Source organism: Salvelinus fontinalis, chromosome 28, assembly GCF_029448725.1.
Source record: "Salvelinus fontinalis isolate EN_2023a chromosome 28, ASM2944872v1, whole genome shotgun sequence".
NCBI classification, from domain to species: domain Eukaryota; kingdom Metazoa; phylum Chordata; class Actinopteri; order Salmoniformes; family Salmonidae; genus Salvelinus; species Salvelinus fontinalis.
This window is the reverse complement of record NC_074692.1, coordinates 8,454,593-8,466,895: the sequence shown is the minus strand read 5'-3', so window position 1 is coordinate 8,466,895 and position 12,303 is coordinate 8,454,593. Positions and strand designations below refer to the sequence as shown.

At 40.9% G+C, this 12,303-nt stretch overlaps 1 protein-coding gene across 2 annotated transcripts in view; it reads right to left on the bottom strand.

Annotated features, from left to right (window-relative positions):
- The window catches only part of cemip2 (cell migration inducing hyaluronidase 2), a 79,382-nt gene that overhangs the window by 17,550 nt on the left and 49,529 nt on the right, over positions 1-12,303 (bottom strand). For both annotated transcript variants that reach the window (XM_055886360.1, XM_055886359.1), the window contains exons 13-15: positions 6,624-6,755; positions 6,196-6,231; positions 5,915-6,070 (exon numbers count right to left, since the gene is read on the bottom strand). In XM_055886360.1, coding sequence (XP_055742335.1) covers positions 5,915-6,070; positions 6,196-6,231; positions 6,624-6,755 — 324 coding nt within the window. The remainder of the gene's footprint in view (positions 1-5,914; positions 6,071-6,195; positions 6,232-6,623; positions 6,756-12,303) is intronic.

Sequence of the window (12,303 nt, the reverse complement as noted above, 5' to 3'; positions counted from 1 at the left end):
ACAACCTACAAATCATGTATAGCTATTTATAACACTGGAGAGAAACATTAGGCCTATTGCTAGGGTTATCAGCTCGTTGTCTTAGCGGGGAAAAGCCTGTCCTCGGGGTCTAACTAGATAACAGAAGGATATCAAAGTGGGAACATTGTTGTGTCACTCTCTGTGAAAATCCTGGCTGTGACCTCATCAGCGGCGACAACAACACAAACATCTAACAGTTACAGAGTGGTCAGGAAGTGTCTAAAAAGGCCCATTAATCCCAGAGAGGGGTAACAAGGCCGTCAAAAACGAGGGCGGCATCTGAGAAACTAGAGCATGCTGCAATTAGCTGTTCCCACGTTTTGTGACCTCCGGAGAGGTAGTGGCCACAGGCGAGCACGACCAGAGCGACCACTTTAAATGAACGATAACTTCTAAGCCTTAATAAACACTTGAAATGTCCTGCTATATAAAGGGTGGCAAAGGGGACATGCCAGGTTTGGCACCAGATATGACCTTTTTTTAATCACCCTTCATGTAGTATAAATAATTTGAAAAGCATTTACGTAGTGCTTATGCACTTTATAAATGCTCTATAATTCCTTTATAAATTACTAACTTATTTCCGGATATCTTCTTAACTACTCACAATGCACTATTTCTCAACGTCATATGGAGAATATACTCTGCGTTAGCTAGCTCAAACGTTAGCTCCTACTACCTGGACGTGTCCGATAAGAAATACTAGTTTGTTTTTTTACTACAAAATGTTTGAATACCTTTTCCCGTTGCATGCCTTAAAGTGGCAATCAGCAGTTGAAACCATAACAAAAAGAAACCACCCAGCCTTGTTTCGGTAAAAAGCTGAGGGATGGGGAAACTTTCAAATTCATAGACAGAGCTAAGGATGCAAGGACTGACCATCCAAATTATAGTTTTAATCATGTTTTGAGCCTAGTGTTTTTTTAAATATAATTTTACTTTGTGTACAAACATTGGAGTAAAACAAGCTTGTATTTTGGGTTCTAATGGGGTAGGACAGTGTAACTAAGTTCATGAGGCATTTATAAGTTATATTCTTCAAGAATCAATGCCTTCAGAAAGTATTCACACCCCTTGACCTTTTCCACATCTTGTTGTGTTACAGTGTGATTTAAAAATGTATTAAATTGAGATTTTTGGCACTGGCCTACACATAAAACCCTGCAATGTCACAGTGGAATTATGTTTTTATTTTAATTTTACAAATGAACTAAAAAGGAAATGCTGAAATGTCTTGAGTCAATAAGTATTCAACCCCTTTGTTATGACAAGTCTAAATAACTTAGTAAAAATATGCTTAACAAGTCAAGTTGCATGGATTGTGCAATAATACTGTTTAACATGATATTTTAATGACTAACTCATCTCTGTTCGCCACACATACAATTATCTGTCAGGTCCCTCCGTGGAGCAGTACATTTCAAACATGGATTCAACCGCAAAGACCATGGAGGTTTTCCAATGCCTTGCAAAGGGCACCTATTGGTAACTGGGTAAAAAAAAATGACATTGAATATCCCTTTGAGCATGGTGAAGTTAATAATTACACTTTGGCTGGTGTATCAATACACCCAGTCACTACAAAGACACAGGCGTCCTTCCTAACTCAGGTGCCAGAGAGGAAGGAAACCGCTCAGGGATTTCACTGTGAGGCTAATGGTGACTTTAAAACAGTTACAGAGATTAAAGGCTGTGATAGGAAACTGAGGATGGATCAACATTGTATTTCCTCCACAATACCAACCTAATTGACAGAGTGAAAATATGGAAGCCTGAACAGAATAAAACGATTCTAAAACATGCATTTTGTTTGCATCAAGGCACTAAAGTAATAATGCACAAAAATGTGGCTAAGCAATTCACTTTTTGGCCTGAATACAAATTGTTATGTTTGGGGCAAATCCAATTAAACACATTATCACTCTCCATATTCAAGGCATAGTGGTGGCTGCATCATGTTATGTGTATGCTTGTAATGGTTAAGGACTGGGGAGTTTTTCAGGATTAAAAAGAAACAGAATGATGCTGATGAAACAGATGAATTCACCTTTCAGCAGGACAATAACCGAAAACACAAGGCCAAATCTACACTGGAGTTCCTTACCAAGAAGACAGTGAATGTTCCTGAGTGGCTGAGTTAGATTTTCAATAAGATTTGTCGAAACTATGGCAAGACCTGCAAATGGTTGTCCAGCTATGATCAACAACCAATTTGTCAGAGCTTGAAGAATTACAAATTTTATTTTTTATTTTTTTAAAGTGCCAGTGTTGCACAATCCAGGTGTGGAAAGACTCACAGCTGTAATCGCTGCCAAATGTGTTTCTACAAAGTATTGACTCAGAGGTGTGAATACATATGTAATTTAGATATTTCTGCAATAAATTTTAAAAACATTTGAGAAGAAAAAAATATATACACAGTTGAAGTCAGAAGATTACATACACCTTAGCCAAATGCATTTAAACTCAGTTTTTCACAATTCCTGACATTTAATCCTTGTAAAATGTCCCTGTCTTAGGTCGGTTAGGATCACCACTTTATTTTAAGGATGTGAAATGTCAGAATAATAGTAGAGAGAATGATTTATTTGAGCTTTTATTCCTTTCATCACATTCCCAGTGGGTCAGAAGTTTACATACACTATTAGTATTTGGAAGCATTGCCTTTAAATTGTTTAACTTGGGTCAAATGTTTTGGGTAGCCTTCCACAAGCTTCCCACAATAAGTTGTGTGAATTTAGACCCATTCCTCCTGATAGAGCTGGTGTAACTGAGTCAGGTTTGTAGGCCTCCTTGCTCGCACACGCTTTTTCAGTTCTGCCCACAAATGTTCAATAGGATTGAGGTCAGGGCTTTGTGATGGCCACTCCAATACCTTGACTTTGTTGTCCTTAAGCCATTTTGCCACAAATTTGGGAGTATGCTTGGGGTCATTGTCCATTTGGAAGACCCATTTGCGACCAAGCTTTAACATCCTGACTGATGTCTTGAGTTGCTTAAATATATCCACATAATGTATTCCTCATGATGCCATCTATTTTGTGAAGTGCCCCAGTCCCTCCTGCAGCAAAGCACCCACACAACATGATGCTGCCATCCCCGTGCTTCACGGTTGGGATGGTATTTTCGGCTTGCAAGCCTCCCACTTTTTCCTCCAAACAAAACGATGGTCATTATGGCCAAACAGTTCATGTGCAGTTGCTAACCGTAGTCTGTTTTTTTTAGGGCGGTTTTGGAGCAGTGGCTTCTTCCTTGCTGAGCGGCCTTTCAGGTTATGTCGATATAGGACTCGTTTTACTGTGGATATAGATACTTTTGTACCTGTTTCCTCCAGCATCTTCATAACATCCTTTGCTGTTGTTCTGGAATTGATTTGCACTTTTCGCACCAAAGTAAGTTCATCTCTAGGAGACAGAACGCGTCTCCTTCCTGAGTGGTATGACAGCTGCGTGGTCCCATGGTGTTTATACTTGCGTACTATTGTTTGTACAGATGAACGTCGTACCTTCATGGGTTTGGAAATTGCTCCCAAGGATGAACCAGACAATTTTTTTTCTGAGGTCTTGGTTGATTTCTCCATGATGTCAAGCAATGAGGCACTGAGTTTGAAGGTAGGCCTTGAAATACATCCACAGGTACACCTCCAATTGACTCAAATTATATCAGAAGCTTCTAAAGCCATTACATAATTTTCTGGAATTTTCCAAGCTGTTTAAAGGCAGTCAACTTAGTGTATGTAAACTTCTGGCCCACTGGAATTGTGATACAGTGAATTATAAGTGAAATAATAATAATAGTTGGAAAAATGACTTGTGTCATGACAAAGTAGATGTCCTAACCAACTTGTCAAAACTATAGTTTGTTATCAATTTGTGGAGTGGTTGAAAAACGAGTTTTAATGACTCCAACCTAAGTCTATGTAAACTTCCGATTTCAACTGTATATTGGTTTTCACATTGTCATTATGGGGTATTGCGTGTAGATGGGGGAGACGTTATTTTTAATCCATTTTGATTTCAGGCTGTAACACAACAAAATGTGGAATAAGTCAAGGGGCATGAATACTTAAGTCCCAAAATTGATGTAGCAACTGTGTATTGCCCCTTTAATGAACACGACCAAGAGGCCCGTCTCTCTGACTATGGGTGGCTGACAGCATGCTCCCTGTCCCTGATCTGAGTGCTCCTGCGTAACTGTTATCAGTGACAGACTTACATTTTCTCAGACTTTTATTGGTGATTGATTTCTAAGTAGAGGTCGACCAATTATGATTTTTCAACGTCGATACCGATTATTGGAGGACCCAAAAAAAGCCGATACCGATTAATCGGCCAATTTATTTATTTATATATATAAAATAATGACAATTACAACAATACTGAATGAACAACGAACACTTATTTTATCTTCATATAATACATAAATAAAATCTACTTAGTCTCAAATAAATAATGAAACATGTTCAGTTTGGTTTAAATAATGCAAAAACACAGCGTTAGAGAAGAAAGTACAAGTGCAATATGTGCCATGTAAAAAAACTAACGTTTAAGTTCCTTGCTCAGAACATGAGCACATATGAAAGCTGGTGGTTCCTTTTAACATGAGTCTTCAATATTCCCAGTTAAGAAGTTTTAGGTTGTAGTTATTATGACGAGTCGACTATTTCTCTCTATACCATTTGTATTTCATATACCTTTGACTATTGGATGTTCTTATAGGCACTATAGTATTGCCAGCCTAATCCCAGGAGTTGATAGGCTTGAAGTCATGAACAGCTTCAAGCATTGCTAAGAGCTGCTGGCAAACGCAGTAAAGTGCTGTTTGAATGAATGCTTACGAGCCTGCTGCTGCCTACCACCGCTCAGTCAGACTGCTCTATCAAATCATAGACTTAATTATAATATAATAAATACACAGAAAAACGAGCCTTAGGTCATTAATATGGTCAAATCCGAAAACTATCATTTAGAAAACAAAATGTTTATTCTTTCAGTGAAATACGGAACCGTTCCGTATGTTATTCGAACGGGTGGCATCCATAAGTCCTATTATTTCTGTTACATTGCACAACCTTCAATGTTATGTCATAATTATGTACAATTCTGGAAAATTAATTACGGCATTTGTTTGGAAGAAATTGTCTTCACACAGTTCGCAACGAGCCAGGCAGCCCAAACTGCTGCATATACTAAATATGCAGGTTAAAAATATATACTTGTGTATTGATTTTAAGAAAGGCATTGATGTTTATGGTTAGGTACATTTGCGCAACGATTGTGCTTTTTCCGCGAATGTGCTTTTGTTAAATCATCACCTGTTTGGCGAAGTTGAAGTAGGCTGTGATTCGATGATAAATTAACAGGCACCGCAATGATGATATGCAACGCAGGACAAGCTAGTTAACCTTGTAATATCATCAACCATGTGTAGTTAACTAGTGATTATGTGAAGATTGATTGTTTTTCTATAAGATAAGTTTAATGCTAGCTAGCAACTTACCTCCATGCAGCCACAAGGTCCTTTTGGTGCTGCACTCGCAGGTGGTCAAGCCTGCCACGCAGTCTCCTTGTGGATTGCAATGTAATCGGCCATAATCGGCATCCAAAAATGTAGACTACCGATTGTTATGAAAACTTGAAATCGGCCCAAATTAAACAGCCCTGGCGATTAATCGGTCTGCCTCTATTTCTAACACAGGATTTCCCCCCCCACTTCGGTCTCTGTCATATAAGGGTTACTACACGGATCTAGTAAATTGTTTAACAGGAAACACAGGAAGTGACACAGCAAAACCATTCATCCTATTACAGGAAGCAGTACTTCCGTTCCAAGAGCAACACACTTGTTCACCCCCTTTCGAACACTATGTTTTTTATTACACACACACACACACCTGTTCCTGGGTAGTGTCCTCAACTTGCCATCTGCTCCTCCCTGGCCCCAGTACTTGTTCTGGCCTCCGTTGGAGCCGCGGTTGCGGCTCTCTCCCACAAACAGAGACTGGGTCACCTCCTGACTGGAGCCCTCATCCTTAGGGTAGCTACCGTCACTAACGGAAGACAACAGGCAGGGGATGTGTTTTTGAGCAAATGTGTGTGTGTGTGGGGGGGGGGGGGGGGGGGGGAGGGGGGTATGCACAGATGTAGAAACATACACAGGAGCTTTGGTACATACCTCGCAAAGGAGAGTCCCACCCCATTGTCTGCAAATCTATAACCAGAGAGAATAAATGCATCAGTAATTATCGGGAAAACCCAGCAATGGAGGAGTCACTGGTTCACTGTCATCTACGGCCTTATGGACTGAGAAATAGGAACCAAATTAACTATTAGCAACATGCTAATAGGCTACACATAGCCCAATGATAGGTTACACATAGATGGCCGCTTGTTTACATGTTAGCATAGCATGCTAACCTCTGATTGTAATGCAAGTTGCTACGGTAACTCCTGTGGAACATTTGAGACACTTAACTCTGTGCCAATCATATAGCAAACCTAAGAGACAACCCATGATATGACTACTGCACAGGACATTGATGAACAATGATGAACGTGAGCGCATTCATCATGGGCTCAGTGTGTTGACATCCCAGCACTCACCCAGAGTTCTGAATGGTGATGTCACCGCCACGTATCCAGGCTCCGAGGTCATTGTTCTTGAAGGCGATGAGTGTGTCGATGAGAGCAGCCACCCGCGGCCGGTTCGGGTCTGCATTCTCATGTGGACGGAACCTGAAACGGACCCATATGTAATATGAGTATAGAAACACACACACAATCTTTCCCGACACACAGCACTCTTTCAAATAGCCACAGACAAACACGACACACACAAACTCACCCACACACACACACACACACACACACACACACACACACACACACACACACACACACACACACACACACACACACACACACACACACACAGCGTGGGCAGTGGTCTTGGAGGAGGGAATAAGCTATTTTCCATCTGTTGAACCCGAGGCTTGTATTTGGACAGACTGCTGCAGAGTAGAAACTATCTATCTATCTGTGGAGCCTTGTTTTCTCTGTAAACAAAAACCTTCCAGACCCTCCAGGCTACAGTACAAGTACCGTACAGACTATCCAAGTACCGTACAGACCAGTACAGACTATCCAAGTACCGTACAGACCAGTACAGACTATCCAAGTACCGTACAGACTATCCAAGTACCGTACAGACCAGTACAGACCAGTACAGACTATCCAAGTACCGTACAGACTATCCAAGTACCGTACAGACCAGTACAGACTATCCAGGTACAGTACAGACCAGTACAGACTATCCAAGTACCGTACAGACCAGTACAGACTATCCAAGTACAGTACAGACCAGTACAGACTATCCAAGTACAGTACAGACCAGTACAGACTATCCAAGTACCGTACAGACCAGTACAGACTATCCAAGTACCGTACAGACCAGTACAGACTATCCAAGTACAGTACAGACCAGTACAGACTATCCAAGTACCGTACAGACCAGTACAGACTATCCAAGTACCGTACAGACCAGTACAGACTATCCAAGTACCGTACAGACCAGTACAGACTATCCAAGTACAGTACAGACCAGTACAGACCAGTACAGACTATCCAAGTACCGTACAGACCAGTACAGACTATCCAAGTACAGTACAGACCAGTACAGACTATCCAAGTACCGTACAGACCAGTACAGACTATCCAAGTACAGTACAGACCAGTACAGACCAGTACAGACTATCCAAGTACAGTACAGACCAGTACAGACTATCCAAATACAGTACAGGGCCTGGTTTTTTAAAGCTAAGATCCTTGTAAGAACCTTCGTAGGAGCATCGTTAAATCTCTGAACGGTTTCACAAAACCCCCAAAAAAGTGCTAGTCATCTAACGACTGCCTCAGACCATTTGTAGACCAGCTAACGTCGGCATTAAAATTTTATACACAGAAGATTTTGCTTAACATAGAATCAAGACGACTGCATTAAAATGTAAATACACTACCCTACATAGGCCTATATTTAAAATGACATTGAAATCAATTTAATGTGCATTCAATTGAGTTCTATTTTGCTCATTGGCTACTATCTGTAATTCTTGCCTCAATATATTTCATGTGTAACATGTGCGTAATGATGTGCCAAATCTATGATTTTCTGCATTATTATAGGGTAGGCTAAACATTAGAATAAGGAGCCTCAATATTTGCATCCAGGTGATAATATAACTCTAGGAGCTGATCCGTCGTCAGTATTTTTGAATAAATATAATGTTAAGGTAAGATTTGAAAGGAAGCACACTGATCTGAGATCAGTGGCTCAACGACTCACGTAGCTACGCTTCTTTCTAGATGTTGTTTTGGGAATCACATGGTACATCTTCGGCTGTTGTAGGAAGGATGCATCATTAAAAACACTCGTAAGCCTAAATTCAATCGCTATTAGGAAACCGGGCCCAGTACAGACCATACAAGTACAGACCAAGAATAAACCATTTAAACTACCGACCATTTAAGGGAACTTAACTACAGACTACCAGAATAAGTACACATATAGACTGTAGATTAGACAAAAAACTAATACAATCTACCGTAAAACTTCCATTGAACGTGGAGTCTTTTACAAGTGCCGGGCAGGGCTCTAAATTAACATTATTCATTGGTAGCACTGGTGCTCCTAAAGTTAGGAGCTCCACCAGAATATTTATTTTTAAGTTACCAGGTTGTTAGTAGGGCTACATGATATGGGTAGGAAATCTAACAGATTCTTCAACCAAATATTGTGATTTGACTTGCGATAGACAGGTAACTGACAAAATAAAGGAAATACTTGATTCAATGAGGGATGCAACGTATATTGAAAGCATTAGCTTCCACACAGGTGTGGGTCCTATAAAAATTCCCAGTTGCCCATTATTTTGTCTACCATGGCTAGAAGAGATCTCAGTGACTTTGAAAGAGGGGTCTCAAAAGGAGCATAGGAGGTTTAAAAGGTGTGTGTGTGTGTGTGTGTGTGTGTGTGTGTGTGTGTGTGTGTGTGTGTGTGTGTGTGTGTGTGTGTGTGTGTGTGTGTGTGTGTGTGTGTGTGTGTGTGTGTGTGTGTGTGTGTGTGTGTGTGTGTGTGTGTGTGTGTGTGTGTGTGTGTGTGTGTGTGTGTGTGTGTGTGTGTGTGTGTGTGTCCCTATGCCCTATTAAGACACGATGTTGGTGTTTTGTTTATGTTGGCAGTGACCTGTAGATCAAAACACTCGGGTGAACTGTTGGAATCATAGAATTAGAATAATCATTATATTTATATGGTTGGTGTTGTTTGGCATGACAATAAATTAAAAAGTCAGGAAGGAGTTATGACAGGGTAGGAACCAAAGTGTTGGGTCCGTGTTTCCCAGGGGACCCTAATCACATTTGAATAGATGTTGCATTCAGCCTATTTTTTTTGTCTATCTGATTTGGAACATGCCATTGCACAAACAACATACTGATCTAAACCACCACTGGTAACAACCTGTATTAGAGCTAACGTTTGCTTTGCCCTAGCTAGTGCATTTAGCGAATAGCGATTAGCATTATTTTAGGCACTTGCTAGCTTCCTTAGACTAACTAACTCACGTTTTGCAGAGAGCAAGATACAAACGAATAGTATAATAGAGAAAACATGTGGATCAGAGCGGCGGTAACTCACCAGCATTAGAACTTTCCCGAAGTGGATCCTTTGTTTGTACCCCAGGGCAATTTAAATTATTCCAGAGGCTGCTCCAAAACGCGGCCGGCGGAGAAGAAGTATTTCTTCAGACTTCCAGTCCGACTCAGGTGGCGTGCACACCATCCACCGCTTCCGAGTATATTACTCGCTAATGTTCAGTCTCTGGATAATAAAGTAGACGAGCTAAGGAAAAGGATCTCCTTGCAAAGAGACATCAGGAATTGGAACATACTCTGTTTCACGGAAACATTGCTCTCTCGGGATATACTGTCCCTGTCCCTTCAGCCATCTGGGTTCTCAGTACATCGCGCAGAGAGGAATAAAGAACTCTCCTAAAGAAGAAAGGCGGGGGTTTCATGATTAACCACTCATGGTGGGATTGTGATAACATACAGAAACTCAAGTCCTTTTGTTCACCCGACCTAGAATACCTCACAATCAAATGCCGACCGTATTACCTCCCAAGATAATTATCTTCGGTTTTAGTCACAGCCGTGTATATACCTCTCAAGCAGATACCAAGAACTACACTGGACTTTATGCAAACTGGAAACCACATATCCTGTGGATTTTAACAAAGCTAATTTGAGAAAAACGCTATGGAAGTTCTACAACACATTGACTGTAGTACTCGCGCTGGTAAAACATTGGACCACTACAACGCAACTTTTTCGAAATGCCTACAAGGCCCTCCCCATGCACCTCCATTCAGCAAATCTGATCACGACTCCGTTTTGCTCCTCATTTCCTAAAGGCAGAAACTCAAACAGAAAGTACCCTTGCTAAGGTCTGACCAATCAGAATCCATGCTTCAAGATTGTTTTGAAAACGCAGACTGGGTTATGTTCCCAGGCGTTCACGTGAGAGTTAGACCTGCGTTCCATCGCATTTCTACAGACAAAGGAATTCTCCGGTTGGAACATTATTGAAGATTTATGTTTAAAAACATCCTAAAGATTGATTCTATACTTCGTTTGACATGTTTCTACGAACTGTAACATTACTTTTCGTCTGAACTTTCGCAGGGACTTGCCTGCGCGTCGTGAGTTTGGATTGTGTACTGAACGCGCAAACAAAAATGAGGTATTTAGACATAAATTATGGACTTTATGGAACAAATCAAACATTTATTGTGGAACTGGGATTCCTAGAAGTGCATTCTGATGAAGATCAAAGGTAAGTGAATATTTATAATGCTATTTCTGACATCTGTTGACTCCACAACATGGCGGATATCTTTATGGCTTGTTTGGGCTCTGAGCGCTGTACTCAGTTTATAGCAAGGTGTGCTTTTTCCGTAAAGTTTTTTTGAAATCTGACACAGCGGTTGCATTAAGGAGAGGTTTATCTAAAGTTCCATGTATAATACTTGTATCTTGTATCAATGTTTATTATGAGTATTTCTGTAAATTGATGTGGCTCTCTGTAAAATCACCGGATGTTTTGGAGGCAAAACATTACTGAACATAACGTGCCAATATAAACGGAGATTTTTGGATATAAATATGAACTTTATCGAACAAAACATACATGTATTGTGTAACATGAAGTCCTATGAGTGTCATCTGATGAAGATCATCAAAGGTCAGTGATTCATTTTATCTCTATTTCTGCTTTTTGTGACTCCTCTGGCTGGAAAAATGGCTGTGTTTTTCTGTGAATAAGTGCTGACCTAGCGTAATGATATGTTGTGCTTTCGTCGTAAAGAGTTTTTGAAATCGGACACTGTAGTGGGATTAACAACAAGTTTATCTTTAAAATGGTGTAAAATACTTGTAAGTCTGAGGAATTTTAATTATGAGATTTCTGTTGCTTTGAATTTGGCGCTCAGTACTTTCACTGGCTGTTGTCATATCGATCCCGTTAACGGGATCCCAGCCATAACCAATGCAAGGTGACTGGGAATATGGCCGAAAACAAACAGTGTAGTTATTCCCTCCGTAAGGCAATCAAACAGGCAAAACGTCAGTACAGAGACAAAGTACAGTCGCAATTCAATGGCTCAGACACGAGACATATGTGGCAGGCTCTACAGATAATCCTGGACTACAAAGGGAAAACCAGCCACGTCGCGTACACCGACATCTTGCTTCTGGACAAGCTAAACACCTTCTTCGCTGGCTTTGAGGATAACAGTGCCATCGACACGGCACGCTACCAAGGACTGTGGGCTCTCCTTCTCCGTGGCCGACGTAAGTAAGACATTTAAGCATGTTAACACTCACAAGGCTGCCGGCCCAGATGGCATCCCTAGCCGCGTCCTCAGAGCATGTGCAGACCAGCTGGCTGGAGTGTTTACGGACATATTCAATCTCTCCCTATCCCAATCCTCTGTTCGTGCTTGCTTCACCATTGTTCCTGTGCCCAAGAAAGCAAAGGTAACTGAACTAAATGACTATCACCCAGTAGCACTCACTTCTGTCATCATGAAGTGCTTTGAGAGGCTAGTTAAGGATCATATCACCTCTACCTTACCCAGCTCAATTTGCTTACTGCCCCAATATATCCACAGATGATGCAATCGCCATCGTACTGCACACTGCCCTATCCCATCTGAACAAGAGGAATAGC